At 42.8% G+C, this 23,611-nt stretch overlaps 1 protein-coding gene across 1 annotated transcript in view; it reads right to left on the bottom strand.

The window, feature by feature from the left end:
• Positions 1–903: 903 nt before the first annotated feature.
• Positions 904–23,611, bottom strand: part of CNTN5 (contactin 5) — a 544,075-nt gene continuing 521,367 nt past the window's right edge. Inside the window, exons 20-23 of the mRNA XM_077805582.1 lie at positions 17,173–17,359; positions 16,625–16,737; positions 7,890–8,058; positions 904–1,007 (exon numbers count right to left, since the gene is read on the bottom strand). Of these exons, the coding sequence (XP_077661708.1) occupies positions 904–1,007; positions 7,890–8,058; positions 16,625–16,737; positions 17,173–17,359 (573 nt within the window). The remainder of the gene's footprint in view (positions 1,008–7,889; positions 8,059–16,624; positions 16,738–17,172; positions 17,360–23,611) is intronic.

Here is a 23,611-nt window from a genome sequence, read left to right as displayed (position 1 = left end):
CAGGAAAAAAGCAGATTTGTCTCCTTGCATTCCTTTTATTTGCCCATTTAGCAACTACTGTATGTTATGATTAAATGCCCAGTGGTGGTTTAACTGCTATATGCACTGTTAATGAATTTAGACTATTTATTTTTCTATTCAAAATAAACATTTACTTCCTCTGCAGTTAAATTATACAATATTTGATGAAAAACAATAGCATTTATTTCCTTTTAAGTTTGTGTTCAGTCATTTCCAGTTTACCTTGCAATAAAATTAATGGCTTCTTCTCTGCTCTGTTCTCTTTCTCTGGGGGTGCTTTCAAAACATCAGATTGACAAATTTTGCTAATTCCATATGTATTCATACATTTTCCAGAAAATATTTCCTGTACTTTCCAGTGGGCATATAACTGAACTTTTTCTTCTCTCCTACTGCCTTGTCACTGTGAGCAGCCAGCCTTAGGGGAAGCAACAAAAGCACTAGCTTCAAAGTCCTTTTCAAACTTCACTCATTAAAAAAAAAATTCCAAACAAAACCAATGTACTCTACTAGACACCACTATTTAAACAACTAATGGTACACAACTGGGGATCACCAAATTTAAACATATTAAAAAAGTAAAGTACATTTGACAGAAATTACATTTGCTTACAAAAGTTTATTACATACAATCTGCATATTTTTGTTGGGCCAGTAAGTGTCCCCTCCCCAAAGAGAGGACATCTACAAAAACTGAAGAGAAAAACCTGATGAATCATTTATCATTTTTTCAACACTCCTCTAAGTGCACCATGTGTATTTCTATGGGTCTTTAGGCATTTGCTTAGGGTTCCAGCTTCTTCATGAACATAAAGCTCCATCCATTGGTGTTATCAAGCTAAAGCAAACAAACAATGAAAAAAAAAAAAAGGTCTGCAGTCTTCACCATGAGGTGGAAGGGACCATCAGTGCCAAGAGCAATGTTACAGATGACGAGGACGTAGAGAGAGCATGTAAAGTGGATTGAGAGCTTGTAACTTTTCCACCTGAAATGAAAAACAAAAACAAACAGGGAACAAATGGAATAAACTGTTCTTTCCATATTTGTCAAGAACAAATCATGTCAAACCAACATAATAGCTTTCTTTGACAGGGTAACAAGCCTTGTGTATGGGGTGGGGGGGAGTGGTAGATGTGGTATATCTTGACTTTAGTAAGGCTTTTGATACTGTCTCACATGACCTTCTCATAAACAAACTAGGGAAATAACCTAGATGGAGCTACTATAAGTTGGGTGCATAAGTGGTTGGAAAACCATTTCCAGAGAGTAGTTATCAGTGGTTTACAGTCAAGCTGGAAGGGCATAATGAGTGGGGTCCTGCAGGGATCAGTTCTAGGTCCAGTTCTGTTCAATATCTTCATCAATGATTTAGATAATGGCATAGAGAGTACACATATAAAGTTTGAAGACAGTACCAAGCTGGGAGGGGTTGCAAGTGCTTTGGAGGATAGGATTAAGATTCAAAATTATCTGGACAAACTGGCGAAATGGTCAGAAGTAAATAGGATGAAATTCAATAAGGACAAATGCAAAGTACTCCACTTAGGAAGGAACAATCAGTTGCATACATACAAAATGGGAAATGACTGCCTAGGAAGGAGAACTGCAGAAAGGGATCTGGGGTTCTTAGCTAAATATGAGTCAATAGTGTAACACTGTTGCAAAGAAAGCAAACATCATTCTGGGCTGTATGAGCAGGAGTGTTGTAAGCAAGACACGAGAAGTAATTCTAATGTTGCTCTCCACGCTGATTTGGCTTCAGTTGGAGTACTGTGTCCAGTTCTGGGTGTCACATTTCAGAAAAGATGAGGACAAATTGGAGAAAGTCTAGAGAAGAGCAACAAAAATTATCAAAGCTCCAGAAAACATGACCTAGGAGGGCAGACTGAAAAAACTGGGTTTGTTTGGAGAAGAGAAGACTGGGGTGGGGGACATAAAACATTGTTGCATGGAGGAGGGAAACAATTATTCTCTTTAACCTCTGAGGACAGGATAAGAAGCTTAAATTGCTGCAAGGGTGGTTAAGGTTGGATTTTAGAAAAAACTTCCTAACTGTCAGAGTAGTTAAGCACTGGAATAAATTGCCTGTGGAGTATTTGGACTCTCCGTCATTGGAGATTTAGATTAGACAAACACCTGTAAAGGGTGGTCTAGAAAATACTTAGTCCTGCCTTGTGCCCTGTGTGGGACTGAACTAAAAGACCTCTCAAGGTCCCTTCCAGTCTTACTATTCCATGATTCTATTATTCTATTTAGAAGCTGTCAACAAAATGAGTAAAAATGAGATACAGGACCTTTCCCTTCATATGTACTGAATTTAAGAGAATCTGTAGTTCTGTGGAGTTAGAATCCTGATGTATGGCACCACTCATTTCATAATGGCCAGACAAGTATAAAGGAAAACAATACATTTCCAAGTTACCATTTCACCTGCGGTTACCAAACGTTCATCCATAATTGTTACTGGACTCCTACCATTTGACTGCCTTTATGTGCATATTAGGAGGAAAAAAATAAATTAGTTTCTTTTGTGTGTTGGTCACAGTAGCGATCAGTTTGGAGAAATGAATGTACTCTGATGACACTATTTCAGTTTATGGGATTTTACTGAAGAATATTGCCATAAATATATTTATCATGAGAATGATAGTAATAATTACATTAAAGTCCTGGTATGTGCTTCTGTCTAAGAGAGGATGGACCCAGATCCTCAGGTTATTTCAGTTGATGGAATTTCATTGCAATTTATACTAGCTGAGGATCTGGCTATAATAATTGTTCACGGCTAGTTGCCTTTTAAACTAGGGACTGTTTGTTCCCAAGAAAATGTGACAATATTGGTGGAAAAGTGTTGGTATAAAGTGCTCAGTGATCTCATTCCTTACACTGACACCAGTTTTCAACAGGAACACTGTAGGCGTGTTTCTGCTCTGAGTTTCACCAGTGTGAATCAGGAGGAATTCCACTGAAGCCATAGAGCTTTCATAAATGTGTGAGAACAACACAAGGTCCTATATTCTTGTGAGACTAATATAACCCACCAGTTTTATATTATTTTAAGATATGGTAAAATTACTTTATTCTATTTTTTTACTATGCATGAAAAATTGCAAGTGGTTTTACTAAGAGGCTGCAAATTTGTGAATGAGGAAGGGATCACAGTTTAAGTTAATATACATTTCTTTGCATATCAGAGTCCAAGCTCTTTGACTACAATACTAAATTGAAATAATGTCAGAACATGACGAAAACTGGAGCTCACTCGTGAGCGTGCCAGGGTCTGCCAGCCATATTTGCTCAAAAAGTCAACTCCTATCATATATTTTCAGATATATTTTCATTCTGCTCTTTGTGATGAAGAGGCTGGAAGTCAGATTTCTCTTGCCAAGGAGCCCCTAACCTCTTCAAAATATCGACTAATACACAAATGTTGTCCATCTTGACGTGTTCTTAAATCTTTTCCTACTCCCTAACAGACAGCTGTTTTTTTTTCTTCCTCAGATAAGTCTCCCTTTTCCTCATACCAACTGGAACTTTGCCTTTATCTTGCACCTGAGAAGCAGGCAGTCCTCAGGTGATGCCATTTTAGATTTAGTATTGGTAAGTAGCAAGGACCACACAGAAAAACTGGTTATAGAGAACAGTCTTGGATTGAGTGATCATGAGTTAATTCAGTTTAAACTAAATGGAAGGATAAACAAAAATAGGTCTGCAACTAGGGTTCTTGATTTTAAAATGGCAAACTTAAAACAATTAAGGGAATTAGGGAATTGACTGGACTGAAAAAACTCCAGGATATGAATGTGCAGGAGGTTTGGAATTACTTAAAGTCAAAGTTACAGAAATGATCTGAAGCCTGCATCCCAAGCAAGGGGAAAAAACTCACAAAGAAGAGTTGCAGACTAAACTGGCTGACCCAGCATCTCAAACAGGTTATTAAGAGAAAGCTGACAGCCTACAATGAATGGAAGATGGGCAGGATCAGCAAGGAAAGCTACCTCTTGGAGGTCAGAAAGCGTAGGGATCAAGTAAGTACTGCCAAAAGCCAAGGAAAGCTGGATTTTGCAAAGGCATTTAAAACCAATAGTAAAAGTTTCTTAGCCTTTTAAATAAAAGGAAAATAAGGAAAGAAGAAGTGGGACCACTAAGCACTGAGGATGGGTGGAAATTAAAAATAATCCTATGTATGGCTTAACCTCTAAATGAATACATTGCCTCAGTTTTAATAAGGATAATCAGGAGCTTGGGGAAGTGGAATGGTGGTTAATGAGAAGAATATGATAGTAGAAATTACAACATCTAAGGTGGAAGCCAAACTCAAACAGCCTAATGGGATCAAATCAGAAGGCCTGATAATCTCCACCCAAGAATATTAAAGGAACTGGCACATGAAATTGCAAGCCCCATAGCAAGGATTTTTAATGAATCTGTAAACTCAAGGTTACATGCTATGTCTGGAGAATTGTCAGTATTGTCATTGTTCGCTTATCCTCTTGCAATGGGGAGACGTGTGCAGTGGAGTGTTTTGGAAAATTTTCTGAATATATATTTATACACGTTGCTATATGTTTATGCTCAAGAAGGCAAGGTCAAAGAAATGGGACCTGCACTTGGAGAGGAAGGTGGTGTAGTTAGTCATGGTCCTTAGTTCCTATAGGAGCACATTTCACAGCCATTTTATTAGTGCCACAGTCTTCATCCTGGAGCTTTCGGCAGTCTTTTACATATTCTGGACTCAGGCCATTGAGGTCTTTGAAGATAAGGACTAAAATCTTGAACTTGATTCAAAATTCTATAGGAAGCCACAGTAGAGAGCAAAGGAAAGGCTTGATGTGTTTTCTGTAGCCGGTATTGCTGAGGAGATGTACAATAGCATTCAGCCCCAGTTGAAAGCTTTATGTCCAGAAATATCACGTTGCTGTCATCCAGCCATGAGGTAATGAAGACTTCAATAATTGAGGCCATTTCATTGCCTTCCAGGGTAGGATGGAGTGTCATAGCCCACCAGAGATGGTAGATGTTGCTCTGTGAGAGCTCAGTGTTAGTAAGGAATACAAGAGAACTCCTTAAATTGTGGACTGAATTGACCAGTTGTAGGTGGTACCATCAATCAAGGGAGTCAGCACTGTTGCTGCAAACTCTCCAAAATGCTTTCCTCTATCCACTATCATAACCCTTGTCTTGCTTGGGTTCAACTTCAATCAGCAGTTCTTCATCCATAAACTAATCTCATCCAAACACTGAGCCTTCTTGATGGTAGTGGTATGTGGTGTAGGACAGGAAGAGCTGTGTCTCATTTGCATACTGCTGGCATATGTAGTTGTCTGACCAATTAATCTAGTGTCTATATTTAGATGCTAAATAGGACCAGCGAGAGAACTGATCCTTTTGGGATTCCACAATTGAGGGGTCTATTTGTGAAGTTGCAGTTTTCCATCACTACTAGTTGGAGGCATCCCTCCAGTAATTATTCTAACCATTTTAGCATATTACTTTGGACCCCTGTCACCTCTGTCAGGTGAGACAGCAGTATCTCATGCCTGACAGTGTCAACACTGCAGAGAGGTCCAGGAGGATGAGAATGGATGTCTGTTCTCTATCCATTGACAGACATTCATTAATGCCACTAAAGCTGTTTTCATCCCATGTCCTGGCCTGAATCCATATTGTACCAGGTCCAGGACACTAGTTTCAATTAGATGAACCTGAAGCTGGCCTTTAGCTAGCTTATCTATGAGCTTGGTCAGGAACAGGAGGTTTGGTCCTGGGTAAAAGTTGGGTAGAACTGAAGCGTCCAGGGTGGGTTTCTTTGGTGTTGGTCGGATTATTGGGTGTTTGAAGGAGGAAGGGGAGACTCCATCCCTGAATGAGGCATAGATTATTTCAGTGAGACATGGCACTAGTTGCTCACAACTTTTTTACAAGTCAGGAAGGGCCTGGGTCAGATTCATAAGTCTTGGGTCGTGATTCCATTAGGGTGTGAAGAACGTTTTGATAAGTCAAAGTACTGAACTCCGTGAATGCAGGTGGGTGGGTGCAGGTGGAGTGGTCGGTGCAGATGGGGCAGATCCAGGTTATATGTGAAGCCTTCCTGAATGTGCATGAACTTTTCACTGAAGTGAGATGATAAGAACATAAGAACGGCCACACTGGGTCAGACCAAAGGTCTATCGAGCCCAGTATTCTGTCTTCTGACAGCGGCCAATGCCAGGTGTCCCAGAGGGAATGAACAGAACAGGTAATCATCAAGTGATCCATCCCCTGTCACCCATTCCCAGCGTCTGGCAAACAGACGAGGGACACCATCCTGGCCCATCCTGGCTAATATCCATTTATGGACCTATCCTCCATAAATTTATCTAGTTCTTTTTTGAACCCTGTTACAGTCTTGGCCTTCATTGTATCCTCTGGCAAAGAGTTACACAGGTTGACTGTGCACTGTGTGAAGAAATTCTTCCTTTTGTTTCTTTTAAGCCTGCTGCCTATTAATTTAATTTGGTGACCCCTAGTTTTTGTGTTATGAGGAGTAAATAACACTTTCTTATTTTCTTTCTCTACACCATTCATGATTTTATAGACCTCTATCATATTCTCCCTTAGTCATCTCTTTTCCAAGCTGAAAAATTCCTGTCTTATTAATCTCTATAGCTCTTCACAGTATTTGGTACTTGGTTCTGATACACTATCTCATACATACTATGTGACAGATTTATCTTCATGTGTAGGCTTCAATAGGGAAAATATATTTGTAGCCAATGTCCCCTGGTGAATACACTTAGTCAGGTCCGGCCTTAGGGAAAATGGTGCCCCAGGAGAACTTGTATTTTGGTGCCTTTGGCCCCCACAGGCGCTCCAGTCCCCCATCGCCCCAACCCCTGCGGGCTCCCCCCAATCACCTGCTGCCTCTCCCCAGTGCTTAATTTGTACTGAAAGAGGTACAGGGGCTCAGCCTCAACACAAATTAAGCACTGGTTGGGTGGCTGGTGCTGGCTAGGCGCCCAGCTCTGAGTTTTGGGGTGTGTGTGTGTGTGAGAGTGTGTGTGTGTGTTGGGGGAATGTGTGCGTGTGTGAGAGAGAGAGCATGTGTTGGGGAATGTGTGTATGTTAGGGAGAGAGTGTGTGTGTGTGTGTGTGTGAGAGAGAGAAAGAGCGTGTGTTGGGGGGAGAGTGTGTGTGCCTGAGTGAGTGTGACCGTGCGCTGTCTCTCTGAGAATACCATTCAGCGCCAACTCACAGGTGCCAGCACAGACATGCTCCCCCTGGCTCCCACCCCAGCTCAGCAGAGACCAGGTAGGGGGAGAGGGACACCTCAACATCAGCGGGCCCCCCCACTCCCCCTCCGGCACAGCAAACAGGGGGCTCAAGGTTCCGAGCTTGGCTAGGGATGGCTCCATGGGCTGAGGGTAGACGGGAGGCAGGATCAGCAGTGGCTGCAGATGGCAGTGGAGCAGGGCAGCGAGGGAGGAGGGGCACCCCCGCTTCAGAGGAGTTACCTGGCTGGTCCAGCTGCCACCCCTGAAGCTTGGTCTGTCCCTCCTCTCCAGATGCTGCCCTGGCTGTTGGTAGGACACATGGGTGGGCGTACCAACATAGTGCCCCCTTGAGTACCATGCCCTGGGTGGCGGCCCAGCCTGCCCAACCCTAAGGCTGGCTTTGCACTTACTTAACAAGTACACACCCATAATCCTGTTTGGTCTTCTTAGTTGTATATTCAATTACTCAGTAGCTCTGAAACGGAATCATTTAACCAATGACTTTATCTAATAACTATATTATCCATTGAAGTTAATATGTATTAATTAAGTGTAGTATGGTGTCATTTTAAGAATATGACAGGCCTGTATTCAAAATATAATCATGAACTTACCTGAAAAAGACGGTACCCTGATTTGGGAGCTGGCTGTCCCATCCCCTCCTTCACTGACTGCACAAACCTCTATGATATAGACACCAACATCAGGAAGAAGTACCACTGCAGAGGTTTTCTGTGTTTCAATTACTTGACTATTGCTGTGGCCTTCTTGCCTAAACAAGACCTATGGATGATACAGGAGCTTTAGAATCACTACAATAATCTTAGGTTAAATACTGGACTCTTTACTCAGGCAAAATTGCCATTGAAGGCAAAAAGTACTTTGTGTGAGAAAGGACTAGAGGAAGGACTGGAGGATTTGATGCTTCATCTTTAAATAGAGAACTTGGTCTTTCTTTTTTCTGAAGTTTTTTTCAAAATACTGTCAAAGACAGAGCCCAATTCAAAGTCCATTGAAATCAATGGAAAGACTCCATTCACTTGGAACGGCTGGCTATTGAAATATGAAGATTCAGTATTTGTCCTCCAGTTTGGAGTAAACACACAGACACTAACTGAAGTGAAAGCGAACTTCAAAAATATTTTTAGAGTAAAGTTAGATTCAGATACGTATCAAAAAATTCACATGGATATCCAGATCTTCTGGGTATCCAGCTTCAAACTGAATGAAGATACTCTGAAGTAGAGCCTCATCAGGTGTAAACCAGCCAACTAGCTGAACTGAGGATTTGGCCCCCCCTTGTAAAACTCAGTGCACCCTTGTCTTGGTACAGTGAGCAATACAAGTGCATACGTAGCTGTCGTTGCAGCATTTCAGTATGTAGACTTCTATTCCCAGACAAAACTGGCAAGGTTAGAGAAAATGTAAAGAAGTTACCTGAACTTTTTTTGAACCTCAAACATTTTGATAAAGGTTAAGGTAGTTTCTACTTGATCCAAACCAATTTACACTTTCCTGATACGATATTTGCAGTGATACAGAGAATACCAGGCACTTTATTCTATAGGTATAATTATGTATGTATACATGCATATATGTATGTTTCAAAATATAATTATAAAGAAGAATACACACACATACACATATATATAAATTTTTGTTTTGCTTTAAAAGACTGTACTGGATTCCTATGATTTTCCCATTTTATATTATGTGTTACTTATGGCTCTTTTCAGCTTTCACTCTTTAAAACTTCAAAAACTTAAAATGCCAGATGTTACAGTCACAGATTGCTGAATACCACCAACATACTCATAACAACTCTCAATATTTGTACTTCTGCTCTAATTTTAATGCTATTGAAGACGCTTTATCCTTCTGCATTTCTCTAAATCCTACTGCAAACACAATTAAATTTAAGTGTTATCATTTATTTCACTGCAGGCTTGTCTTATTAATAGCCACTTCTGGACCAGATGTGATGGAGTAATCACCTCAGAAGGTGCATTCTCAGTTTATAATAAGCAGTTGACAATCACCATTTGGAAAATACAACATAGAGAAGTACTGGGACATTTAGTTCTTTTCAATGCTTTTTATATATATATCTGTGTCATAAATATAAGGGGAAGGGTAAACACCTTTGAAATTCCTCCTGGCCAGGGGAAAGCTCCTCTCACCTGTAAAGGGTTAAGAAGCTAAAGGTAACCTCGCTGGCACCTGACCAAAATGACCAATGAGGAGACAAGATACTTTCAAAAGCTGGGAGGAGGGAGAGAAACAAAGGGTCTGTGTCTGTCTGTATGCTGCTTTTGCCAGGGACAGAACAGGAATGGAGTCTTAGAACTTTTAGTAAGTAATCTAGCTAGGTATGTGTTAGATTATGATTTCTTTAAATGGCTGAGAAAAGAATTGTGCTGAATAGAATAACTATTTCTGTCTGTGTATCTTTTTTGTAACTTAAGGTTTTGCCTAGAGGGGTTCTCTATGTTTTTGAATCTAATTACCCTGTAAGATATCTACCATCCTGATTTTACAGGGGGGATTTCTTCATTTCTATTTACTTCTATTTTCTATTAAAAGTCTTCTTGTAAAAAACTGAATGTTTTTTCATTGTTCTCAGATCCAAGGGTTTGGGTCTGTGGTCACCTATGCAAATTGGTGAGGCTTTTTATCCAACATTTCCCAGGAAAGGGGGGGGTGCAAGTGTTGGGAGGATTGTTCATTGTTCTTAAGATCCAAGGGTCTGGGTCTGTAGTCACCTAAGCAAATTGGTGAGGCTTTTTACCAAACCTTGTCCAGGAAGTGGGGTGCAGGGTTTTGGGAAGTATTTTGGGGGGAAAGACGCGTCCAAACAGCTCTTCCCCAGTAACCAGTATTAGTTTGGTGGTGGTAGCGGCCATTCCAAGGACCACGGGTGGAATACTTTGTACCTTGGGGAAGTTTTGACCTAAGCTGGTAAAGATAAGCTTAGGAGGTTTTTCATGCAGGTCCCCACATCTGTACCCTAGAGTTCAGAGTGGGGGAGGAACCTTGACATGGTGGCATAGTGGTGGGATTAACCTGAAATCATTTTGAGATCCAGTTGAGATTTTTTGAACTAGAAATACAGATTTTAAAAAGAAATTATTTTTTCCTTTGGAAAGGAAGTCCAGAAAGCTTTGAAACTGAAAGCATCTTGGGTTTTCCCTGCTTTGTGGCCAAGCAGAGACAAAAGGGGATTATCTTGTGAATTGCAGGTTTTCTTTGCCTGGAGGCAGGGTACTTAACTCCTGCAGGGAAATTCACAGTCTTCCAACCCAGAGGTTTTTTTTTTCTTTTCTTCCTAAAAGTAAATAGGGGGTGTGTGTTCTACCCATTTGCTTTTTCTTTGGGCTGGGTAAGCAGGTTTCCAAGTAGTTTGGAGGTTTTTTGCTTTAAGTTGGGCCCAGAACAGAGACAAGGGAATTGTCTTTTTCTGTAGGCTGACAATCACTATCAGAGAATAGGTATTCTATTCCAGCACAGCAAAATTTTACAGCCAAGTTTTGTTTGTTTATTTCTAAACCTCGGGTGTAAAGTTAGTTAAAAACAGAGAGGTTAGAATGACCAAATCCTCAGCTCGACTACAGCTGGAATTAGCCAAATTTCAGGCTGAGGAAAGACAAAGGGAACATGAAAGACAGATAGAACTCATGCGGCTGAAGAAGGAACAAGAAAGGGAGGCAGAACAACACCAAGCGGCTGCTCACAGGAGAGCTATGGAAGCGAGGGACAAAGAACTGGAGGAGAAGGAAAAAGAGAGGAAGTATGTGGAGGAGATGGAGAAGATAAAGGCTCAGCAGAATATCCCAACAAACCCTAGTAATCCTTCTCCAAGTACCACTTCCCATCCCAGAAAGTTCCCCACCTACAAGGCAGGCGATGATACTGAGGCCTTCCTAGAAAACTTCGAAAGGGCCTGCCTTGGATACAACCTCTCTACTGACCAGTACATGGTAGAGCTGAGGCCGCAGCTCAGTGGACCTTTAGCTGAGGTGGCAGCTGAAATGCCTAAAGAACACATGAACAAGTATGAACTGTTTAAATCCAAGGCGAGAGTCAGAATGGGGATAACACCCGAGCAGTCTCGTCGGAGGTTCAGAGCCCTAAGGTGGAAACCAGACATGTCATTTACCCGACATGCCTACCACATTGTGAAACATTGGGATGCCTGGATATCAGGAGCAAGTGTTGAATCTCCAGTAAATTTGCCCTTCCTAATGCAAATGGAACAGTTCTTAGAGGGTGTTCCTGAGGAAATAGAAAGATACATCCTAGATGGGAAACCCAAAACTGTAATCGAGGCAGGAGAGATTGGAGCCAGATGGGTGGAGGTGGCAGAGAAGAAGAAAACTGGTCGCAGTTGGAGCGGAGACCAGAAGGGACCACCCCAGACCACACCCTATTACCGGGGGCCGCCCAAGGCCCCACCTACCTCCCAAAGAACCCTCCAGACCCCTTATCGTCCTGCCACCCCGTTCTCCAGCAACCCTCCTCGCCCCAGTGACCCGTCAGCTGGACGATGTTTTAAATGTAACGAGCTGGGGCATGTAAAGGCCAACTGCCCCAAGAACCCCAACAGATTACAGTTCATTGCACCGGAATCACACCAGAGGTCCACAGGCCCAGATACTTCCCAGATACCCTTAGAGCGGAGGGAAACTGTGAGTGTGGGCGGGAAGAAGGTCACCGCGTGGAGGGACACCGGAGCACAAGTGTCAGCTATCCATGCTTCCTTAGTGGACCCCAATTTAATCAACCCAGAGATCCAAGTGACGATTCAACCCTTCAAGTCCAACTCTTTCAATTTGCCTACAGCCAAGTTGCCTGTCCAGTACAAGGGCTGGTCAGGAATGTGGACTTTTGCAGTCTATGATGATTATCCCATCCCCATGCTGTTGGGGGAAGACTTGGCCAATCATGTGAAGCAGGCCAAGAGGGTGGGAACGGTCACCCGCAGCCAGGCTAAACAAGCCGTGAGGCCTAGCTCTGTTCCGGAAACTGCTATCAGGACCCAGTCAGAGGTGATGGACCTGGACCTTAGGCCAATGTCTGCAACAGCAGTAGTGGATCCAGTCCCAGAGACCCAGACGGAACCAGTCCCAGAACCGGAACCAGCCGAACAACCAACACCAGACCCTGTGTCAGCACTGAATCCAGTACTTGCAACCTCAACACCAGAGGGCCCCACTGAACCTGAACTGGCAGCAGCCGATAACCCTACACAAGAGGCTCAGCCGGAGCCTGAATCCCAACATAGTGCACCAGCGGAGAGCGGTTCACAGTCAACAGAAACAGCTCCATCCCCTATATTGCTTCCAGAGGGACCAAGCCTAGGTCCACAATCCAATGAGGGACTGATGTCTCCAGCATCAAGGGAACAGTTCCAGACCGAACAGGAAGCGGATGAAAGCCTCCAGAGAGCTTGGACAGCGGCACGGAGCAACCCACCGCCTCTCAGCTCTTCTAATCGATCCAGGTTTGTTGTAGAAAGAGGACTTTTATACAAGGAAACTCTTTCTGGTGGACACCAGGAAGACTGGCATCCTCAGAGACAGTTGGTAGTTCCAACTAAATACCGGGCTAAGCTCTTGAGCTTAGCCCACGATCACCCTAGTGGCCATGCTGGGGTGAACAGGACCAAAGACCGTTTGGGGGGGTCATTCCACTGGGAGGGAATGGGCAAGGATGTTTCTACCTATGTCCAGTCTTGTGAGGTGTGCCAAAGAGTGGGAAAACCCCAAGACCAGGTCAAAGCCCCTCTACAACCACTCCCCATCATTGAAGTTCCATTTCAGCGAGTAGCTGTGGATATTCTGGGTCCTTTTCCGAAAAAGACAGCCAGAGGAAAGCAGTACATACTGACTTTCATGGATTTTGCCACCCGATGGCCGGAAGCAGTAGCTCTAAGCAACACCAGGGCTAAAAGTGTATGCCAGGCACTAGCAGACATTTTTGCCAGGGTAGGTTGGCCCTCCGACATCCTCACAGATGCAGGGACTAATTTCCTGGCAGGAACTATGAAAAACCTTTGGGAAGCTCATGGGGTAAATCACTTGGTTGCCACTCCTTACCACCATCAAACAAATGGCATGGTGGAGAAGTTTAATGGAACTTTGGGGGCCATGATACGTAAATTCGTAAATGAGCACTCCAATGATTGGGACCTAGTGTTGCAGCAGTTGCTCTTTGCCTACAGAGCTGTACCACATCCCAGTTTAGGGTTTTCCCCATTTGAACTTGTATATGGCCGTGAGGTTAAGGGGCCATTGCAGTTGGTGAAGCAGCAATGGGAGGGATTTACACCTTCTCCAGGAACTAACATTCTGGACTTTGTAACCAACCTACAAAACACCCTCCGAACCTCTTTAGCCCTTGCTAAAGAAAACTTACAGGATGCTCAAAAAGAGCAAAAAGCCTGGTATGATAAACATGCCAGAGAGCGTTCCTTCAAAGTAGGAAACCAGGTCATGGTCTTAAGGGCGCTCCAGGCCCATAAAATGGAAGCATCGTGGGAAGGGCCATTCACGGTCCAGGAGCGCCTGGGAGCTGTTAATTATCTCATAGCATTCCCCACCTCCAACCGAAAGCCTAAGGTGTACCATATTAATTCTCTAAAGCCCTTTTATTCCAGAGAATTAAAGGTTTGTCAGTTTACAGCCCAGGGAGAAGATGATGCTGAGTGGCCTGAAGGTGTCTACTACGAAGGGAAATGTGCTGGTGGTGTGGAAGAGGTGAACCTCTCCATGACCCTTGGGCGTATGCAGCGACAGCAGATCCAGGAGCTGTGCACTAGCTACGCGCCAACGTTCTCAGCCACCCCAGGACTGACTGAACGGGCATACCACTCCATTGACACAGGTAATGCTCACCCAATTAGGGTCCAACCTTACCGGGTGTCTCCTCAAGCTAAAACTGCTATAGAACGGGAGATCCAGGATATGTTACAGATGGGTGTAATCCGCCCCTCTGAAAGTGCATGGGCATCTCCAGTGGTTCTAGTTCCCAAACCAGATGGGGAAATACGTTTTTGCGTGGACTACCGTAAGCTAAATGCTGTAACTCGCCCAGACAACTATCCAATGCCACGCACAGATGAACTGTTAGAGAAACTGGGACGGGCCCAGTTCATCTCTACCTTGGACTTAACAAAGGGGTACTGGCAGGTACCGCTAGATGAATCTGCCAAGGAAAGGTCAGCCTTCATCACACATCTCGGGCTGTATGAATTTAATGTACTCCCTTTCGGGCTGCGAAATGCACCCGCCACTTTCCAAAGACTTGTAGATGGTCTCCTAGCGGGATTAGGAGAATATGCAGTCGCCTACCTTGATGATGTGGCCATATTTTCGGATTCCTGGGCAGACCACCTGGAACATCTACAAAAAGTCCTTGAGCGCATAAGGGAGGCAGGACTAACTGTTAAGGCTAAGAAGTGTCAAATAGGCCTAAACAGAGTGACTTACCTTGGACACCAGGTGGGTCAAGGAACTATCAGCCCCCTACAGGCCAAAGTGGATGCTATCCAAAAGTGGCCTGTCCCAAAGTCAAAGAAACAGGTCCAATCCTTCTTAGGCTTGGCTGGTTATTACAGACGATTTGTACCGCACTACAGCCAAATCGCTGCCCCACTGACAGACCTAACCAAAAAGAAACAGCCAAATGCTGTTCAGTGGACCGGAAAGTGTCAGAAGGCCTTTAACAAGCTTAAAGCGACACTCATGTCTGACCCTGTACTAAGGGCCCCAGACTTTGACAAACCGTTCCTAGTAACCACAGATGCATCCGAGCGTGGTGTGGGAGCAGTTTTAATGCAGAAAGGACCTGATCAAGAATTCCACCCTGTAGTGTTTCTCAGCAAAAAACTGTCTGAGAGGGAAAGCAACTGGTCAGTCACTGAAAAAGAATGTTATGCCATTGTCTACGCTCTGGAAAAGCTACGCCCATATGTTTGGGGACGGCGTTTCCACCTGCAAACCGACCATGCTGCACTGAAGTGGCTTCACACCGTCAAAGAAACTAACAAAAAACTTCTTCGGTGGAGTTTAGCTCTCCAAGATTTTGATTTCGACATCCAACACATCTCAGGAGCTTCTAACAAAGTGGCTGATGCACTCTCCCGTGAAAGTTTCCCAGAATCAACTGGTTAAAATCGTCCTTAAGATGTGGAAAATATTGTTAGTCTTTATGTACTTGGTAGTATATTTAGAGATGCATGTGTCTTATTAACTCTGTTTTTCCTAGAGCTCCAGGAAGAAATCCCAGCCAGTGTTTCACCCTAGCTGAGATTTGGGGGGCGTGTCATAAATATAAGGGGAAGGGTAAACACCTTTGAAATTCCTCCTGGCCAGGGGAAAGCTCCTCTCACCTGTAAAGGGTTAAGAAGCTAAAGGTAACCTCGCTGGCACCTGACCAAAATGACCAATGAGGAGACAAGATACTTTCAAAAGCTGGGAGGAGGGAGAGAAACAAAGGGTCTGTGTCTGTCTGTATGCTGCTTTTGCCAGGGACAGAACAGGAATGGAGTCTTAGAACTTTTAGTAAGTAATCTAGCTAGGTATGTGTTAGATTATGATTTCTTTAAATGGCTGAGAAAAGAATTGTGCTGAATAGAATAACTATTTCTGTCTGTGTATCTTTTTTGTAACTTAAGGTTTTGCCTAGAGGGGTTCTCTATGTTTTTGAATCTAATTACCCTGTAAGATATCTACCATCCTGATTTTACAGGGGGGATTTCTTCATTTCTATTTACTTCTATTTTCTATTAAAAGTCTTCTTGTAAAAAACTGAATGTTTTTTCATTGTTCTCAGATCCAAGGGTTTGGGTCTGTGGTCACCTATGCAAATTGGTGAGGCTTTTTATCCAACATTTCCCAGGAAAGGGGGGGGTGCAAGTGTTGGGAGGATTGTTCATTGTTCTTAAGATCCAAGGGTCTGGGTCTGTAGTCACCTAAGCAAATTGGTGAGGCTTTTTACCAAACCTTGTCCAGGAAGTGGGGTGCAGGGTTTTGGGAAGTATTTTGGGGGGAAAGACGCGTCCAAACAGCTCTTCCCCAGTAACCAGTATTAGTTTGGTGGTGGTAGCGGCCATTCCAAGGACCACGGGTGGAATACTTTGTACCTTGGGGAAGTTTTGACCTAAGCTGGTAAAGATAAGCTTAGGAGGTTTTTCATGCAGGTCCCCACATCTGTACCCTAGAGTTCAGAGTGGGGGAGGAACCTTGACAATCTGGGTGGAACAAGTTTGCAGATGATCTATACAACATAGAAAGCAAGCAAGAAAGAAAAGGGTAATTTGGAAGATGTGTGAGAGAGGGCCAAGACTGACCTTGTATCCCATTACATCAGATTCATTTGCTAGAGGTCTAACTGGCTCCCATCCCAGAGACACATGAGAGCCATCTTGCATCCACATAATATTGGTTGGTGCCTGGCTGGGAGCTGGGCAAAAAGAAGAATAAAATGACACCATGCACTTAAACATACTTCTGCTTTTTTAAACTTTGGAGAGCATTTTAATCTTTTATTACATTTATGGTTGGCTGCATTCACAGATTCCTTCTCTAGCTGGAGTCTAATAAGGTGGTTTTCGCTCCAGGAGTGTCATTTTAATAGCTATGGTATAGAGCTTATTAACCTGAATCCTTTTATCTCTCTTCTGTCAAAAATGCTTAGCCTTGTTTTCCAGGAAGATAACATTTGTCTATTCTGAATGCAAATTTTGTCATGTCACTTTAAAATTCAGATATAAGCATAGAAGCATAGCCATGAATCAAATCTATATACCAGCTCTGCTTATTCTATACCCCAGCTAAAGAGAAATCCAGAGCGGGTAAGACTTTTTTCCACACACAGAAAAGAATCCAGGTCACTTACGGGATTTCTTGGTGGCTGCACGGACTGAGCTACTCGGTGGTCCATATCCTGCAGCATTGTACGCCCTCACTGTTAGGTGATATAATGTGTTTCCTTCTAATCCTGTCAAAATGATGGATGACTCATTTCCTTCAGTTTTGACTTTTTCTGCCGCTTCTTCCTGCTCCATGTCTTTCCAGTAACCAACCTGCCAATGAGTGACCATTTGGAGGATTAAGCTAGGCATTCGTGAAACTTCCTTTTTTATTTGTTATTGCTTGTTTTTTTGGAAGCCACTCCTGTCATCAAATTAACAGGTCCTTTTAAACACGTGGGAATTGTAACCTCAGCTCACACATGAGCAGTGCTTGTCACACCTCTCCAGATGTCTAGCGTCAGCATATCACATTATTACTCACAGCATCATTGAAATGCAATGCATCACATTCTGCCAGCGTGAGATGTTGTGACTAGCTAGACACAACAGCAGAGAATAAGTGCTGACAGAATAAGAACTTAAAAGAATTCAAGGAGAACTCACCTCTCATAGGTTTCAGAGTAGCAGCCGTGTTAGCCTGTATTCGCAAAAAGAAAAGGAGTACGTGTGGCACCTTAGAGACTAACCAATTTATTTGAGCATAAGCTTTCGTGAGCTACAGCATCCGATGAAGTGAGCTGTAGCTCACGAAAGCTTATGCTCAAATAAATTGGTTAGTCTCTAAGGTGCCACAAGTACTCCTTTTCTTTTCACCTCTCATAGGTCATCAAAAACATTTACCATACAACCCAGGAAAGCTTTACTGAATCATTTGAAGAAATGGCACAATGGCCATGCATAATGCCCAGCCACAAGATCTGTGTCAATGTAATGAATAAGAGATGACAGAACACCTAAGAAAATCTTGTAGTGGGTTAATCTTATAGAAATAGCATTGCTGTGGGAGGGAAAGGAGAGAAGGGGATTCAGTTTTAATTACTCAGATAGCAGCAGGTTTCTGTCAAATGTAATTTAGAAAGCATGCCTCTGCCACTCCTTTCCACACACAAAAGCTAAAGCTACCTTTGGTGGATCCAAGTCCATGACTGTCGATAGCTGCACTGAGCTTGTCATATTCTCTAAAAGATTATACTACTCATAAACATTCTGAATATTGCCTTCACTTCAGACTCAGGTGTCTAATATTTATCAGACATCATAATAAAAAAGAAACTCTTTTTCCTATAGGTCTATCAATGGCATCCAACTCAGACAGCCGTGAGATTACATCATTCTCCAGGATTCAGGTGTCCCCTCAACAGAAGCTATTACTAAACAACTATTTGAATGGTTTATATTTAGCAGACCACTATTCATGCATCATACAGCTATCTCTGCATCATTCCTCTATCCATTGCATTTATTCCACCTTTTTACCTTTCCCTAAGGTTAGTTGTTTCAGAATAAGTTACTCATATTTCTCTACACAAGCTTTCCTCTGAGAAAAGGTCAGGGGATAATACTGTGCTCTTGGGAAAGTGTCCAAGATAATAGCGAACCAAAGAAATCCAGAGCTTCATAGGAAACATAAAACATAAAGTACAAGCCCACAGAGCAACCCTAGCTGTAGTGACCAGTGGTTGGTATAATGGACCTGAGTCACCAGTGAACTACTCCAATTTTATCCTGGAGTAATACCACTGACAACCATTGGAGAAAGGCAATGGTTAATCAGGCCCAGTGTGCCATGGAAGAATCAATCAGTCATGAGACAGTTGTCCACTCCATGGGCCTGAATTTCCACAATGCTTTGCCCCTTGTGCAGTCATTTACATTATGTACTTAATCATATTACAGTATCACATATTGATTGAGGCCACACTGTGTTAGGCACTGTACACTGTAGAGATGGTCCTCGCATTGAAGAACTTACTTTCTAAATAGGCAAGGACTGACAAAATATGGGAGAAGAAACAAACTCAGTAAGGAAAAGTGAGTTGTCCAAGGTCACAGGTCCATGACAGAGCTGGAAGTAGAACCCAGTGGTGACATTCTGGCCTCACTGAAGTCCATGCCAAAGCTCCCATTGATTTCAGTAGGGCCAGGATTTCATATCAGGTCTCTAGAATCCTGTTCTAGTGCTCTGTCCACTAGACCATGCTGCTTCTCAAGTGACCATAAAGTGACTCTGAAATTCTGATTTTGCAGCATTTTACACCCTCTTTACACATATGAAGACTGAAGGCTGTGGGGAATCAGGCCTGATGTTTGCATGGTGACTAACAGAAACAACCACATGTTATAGAATAGCTATTTTGTAGGGAGTTTCTACCACATTACACATGAGTAGGTACTATGGATGAGTGAATTTTGAAGCCACAGGAACATAGTAGCAATCAACCCTTTTGAGGTTCATATTCTCTTAGGAACTGACTTTCTGCCAATGTCTATCAGGTGTTGTCAGTGGCATTCTCAAGCTAAGTTCATGTTCCTACATCAGGAAGAGCAAACAGCATACAGGGGATAGGCATGGGTGGCGTGTAATGAAGGCTGGAGGAGGCTAAGCCTCCCCAAATCTCTGCTAATGCTCCCCACCATGGCCTCAGGGCTGGGCCATGGCAAGGCTCAAAGATCCACCTGGGCGGTCAGGGCTCGGGCAGACATGCCAGGGCTCAGGGTGGCTCGGGCAGGCTGTGGGGAGCTTGGGGCTCCTCTGGCCCTGGCAGGCGAGAGTGGGGTGGGGGACAGAGTGTGGGGGGCTCAGGTGGAAGAGACAGGGCCTCAGGCAGAAGGGCGGGGCAGAGCCTAGCCTTCCTGAACTGGGGGGTTCACATGCTGCCCATGCCCATTTCCTCTGGACAACTAATTTCAAAATGGCCTCCATACTACTTGACTTCTTCCAGGGCGGCAGACTGCCTGCAACTCTGCCTTTTTGCTTCTTTGAAGATAGTAGGCACATGGCCCTTCAGTTAAACACAAGCACAGAGTAGGAAGAGAACACACACCCTGCCAATTCCGCTGCACCACAAAGCACAGGTAGGAAACCTAAAGAAAAACGCAGATACTGCATAAAACCACACAGCAAAAGTCTGAACTGTGGCTACATAATTAATAACTGCATTCTGGTTTCAAATGCAAAGTCCCTGAAACAAATTATTCCGTTTTAAAATCCCCTTATTATGTCTTCTGGGTAGTTTACACTTGGATCTTAAAATATGGCTATGACTTTCTCCTTGTCTTTTCATACTCCCAGCCATCCATACCTTTTGTAATTGAGAAGAACTAGTTTTACCAAAAGGAAACTTAAATGGATTGCTGACAAAGGTCAGTGCCTGTGGAGCTTGTGTTGATCTGAACCCAGAAGATGTCACTGCAGACAATAAAAAGTGTTGGATATAGTTGTAAATTGTGAGAGGAGCTGTTTTTATTAGTTACTTAAGATACTCGAGTTCTTGTTGATGCTGACAATCCCACTTCCACTGATTACTTTTACAAACTTGTTTTTTTTTTTCCTGCTAGGGTAGGTATGTATTTTCCTACAAAATTAACCATAGCCCCCAACATTTTTGTAATGACTCCTTATCTTTTGAGTCAGCAGTATTATCAATGGCTTGTATTCACTGTGGATCAATCAGTAATTCCTGACTGGTCAGTTTTTCTCCTTGAAACGTTAACTTTTGCACTCTAAACGTACATTTTTTTTTGTTATGTTTCAGTTCTCCTTCTTTTGCAATAGATAATTCTTTAGTTAACCTTATATCATCCTTCTCTAAAATTGTTACCTATACTAGTATAGCATCTATATACACTTGTGTGACATCTATATTTTTAAAAGGACTTTGTACTGCTCTATGAAAAAGCTCTGGAGTTGAACATAATACAAAAGGTAATCTTTTAAAACAATAATGTCCAAAATGTGTGTTAAACGTACATAGCTATAGATTGTCTTGCTCCAATTATATTTGCCAAAATCCATCTGAAGCATCTAAAGAAGAAAAGTGATTTGCTCCTGACATGTGTCCATATATTTCTTCCCTGGTCGGCATATTAAAATGTTCCCTTTTAACATAAGAGAGACAAGATAGGTGGGGTAATATCTTTTATTGGACCAACTTCTGTTGGTGAGAAAGACAAGCTTTCAAGCTCACACAGAGCTCTTCTTCAGGTCTGGAAAATGTAGTCAGACTGTCACAACTAAATACAAGAACAACAAGGAGTCCGGTGGCACCTTAAAGACTAACAGATTTATTTGGGCATAAGCTTTCGTGGGTAAAAACCCCACTTCTTCAGATGCATGGATTGAAAATTACGAATACAGGCATAAATATATATTGGCACACGAAGATAAGGGAGTAACCTTACACGTGGGTAACCAATGTTAAAGGCCAATACAGTCAGGGTGGATGTTGTCCACTCCCAATAATTTATGAGGAGGTGTCAATACCAATAAAGGGAAAATTTCTTTTGTAGTGAGCCAGCCACTCCCAAGTCCCTATTCAATCCCAAATTGACAGTGTTAAGTTTGCAAATGAATTGTAGCTCTCCAGTTTCTCTTTGAAGTCTGTTTTTGAAGTTTTTTTTGTTGAAGAATGGCTACTTTTAAATCTGTTATTGAGTGTCCAGGGAGATTGAAGTGTTCTCCTACTGGCTTTTGTGTGTTACCATTCCAAATGTCTGATTTGTGTCCATTTATCCTTTTACGTAGAGACCGTTTGGTTTGGCCAACAGACATGGCAGAGGGGCATTGCTGGCACATGATGGCATATATGATAACATACAAAAGCCAGTAGGAGAACACATCAGTTTTGTATGTTCAATTTTGTATGTTACCATTCTGTATGTCTGATGTCTCACAGACCTTGGGAGGCAGGCCAATCCTCACTTACAGACAGCTCCCCAACCCGAAGCAAATACTCACCAGCAACTACACACCACACCACAGAAACACTAACCCAAGAACAATCACTGTAACAAACCCTGTTGCTTTCTCTGTCCCCATATCTACTCTAGCGGCACCATCGTAGGACCTAACCACATCAGCCGCACCATCAGGGGCTCATTCACCTGCACATCTACTCGTGATATATGCCATCATGTGCCAGCAATGCCCCTCTGCCATGACATTGGCCAAACCAGACAGTCTCTATGTAAAAGGATAAATGGGCACAAATCAGACATCAGGAATGGTAACACACAAAAGCCAGTAGGAGAACACTTCAATCTCCCTGGACACTCAATAACAGATTTAAAAGTAGCCATTCTTCAACAAAGAACTTCAAAAACAGACTTCAAAGAGACACTGCAGAGCTACAATTAATTTGCAAACTTAACACCATCAATTTGGCCTTGAATAGAGACTGGGATTGGCTGGCTCACTGCAAAAGCAATTTTCCCTCTTTTGGTATTGACACCTCACATCCATCCTGACTGAACTGGCCTTCAACATTGGTTCTCCACTAGTAAGATAACTCCCTTCTCTTCATGTGCCAATATATATTTATGCCTGTAACTGTAATTTTTACTTCATGCATCTGAAGAAGTGGGCTTTCTACCCACGAAAGCTTGTGCCCAAATAAATCTGTTAGTGTTTAAGGTGCCACCGGGTTCCTTGTTGTTTTTGTGGATACAGCCTAACACGCCTACCCCTCTGATACTTGAAACTAAATGCAAGGTGGAACAGATTGCTTAGCATAAGTAATTAAAACATACTTCAAGGGACCATTGAAGGTGATGTGGCCCATTAACACCCTTCCAGTCATAGGGGGGAAAGGAAGGGAGGAGAAAAAAGGCAGTTTAGGGTGGAAGAATTGTTAGTGGGTTATGAATTGTCTTAATAAGCCATAAATCCTGTGTCTCTATTTAGTCTGTGATTTTTTAGTTTCTAGCAAAGTTATGAATTTAAACGTTCAGATTCATCTTTTGAAGGTGTTGTGTAGATTTCCTGTTTGCTGTTTTGTTGCTAGGAATGGCATGCTCAGTATATGAGCTCTCCACGCTGAGGAATGCTAAAGCTTCCTGGAGGTTTGAAAGGGGAGGGATGCATGCCTGCAAGGCAGCTGAGTCCATAACAGTGAGCAGAGTGGTCACGGAGGGCAATGTGGGATACTGGGGAAGGTCAGTTATGGTGACATAATGAACAGCAGGACCTACACTGACACTTTGTCGCTTTAACTTTGCCACAAAAAGCTCTATGCCTCTCGTCAAGGTGGTTTAATTTTGTCAGCAAAACAGGAGAGTTTTGCCACAAAAAGTAGCACTGTAGGTGTCCATCTCCACGGTTTTGTTGGCAAAACCTGCCTTGTGCTGACAAAACTGTGTTATGTTGACAAGGCCTTAGATTTAGCGCTAAACATGTTTCAAAACCAAAAATAAGAAATACCTTGTCCCTCAACTACTACAAATCTGATGTCTTCTAAAGTTTGTTTAACAATGATCTGTAATTCAGAAATACCCATAACAGGATTTTTTTCATCGCTATAAAAT

Source organism: Eretmochelys imbricata, chromosome 1 (assembly GCF_965152235.1).
Source record: "Eretmochelys imbricata isolate rEreImb1 chromosome 1, rEreImb1.hap1, whole genome shotgun sequence".
Lineage (NCBI taxonomy): Eukaryota > Metazoa > Chordata > Testudines > Cheloniidae > Eretmochelys > Eretmochelys imbricata.
The sequence above is the reverse complement of the archived record's forward strand: the minus strand, read 5'-3'. Positions and strand labels throughout refer to the sequence as shown.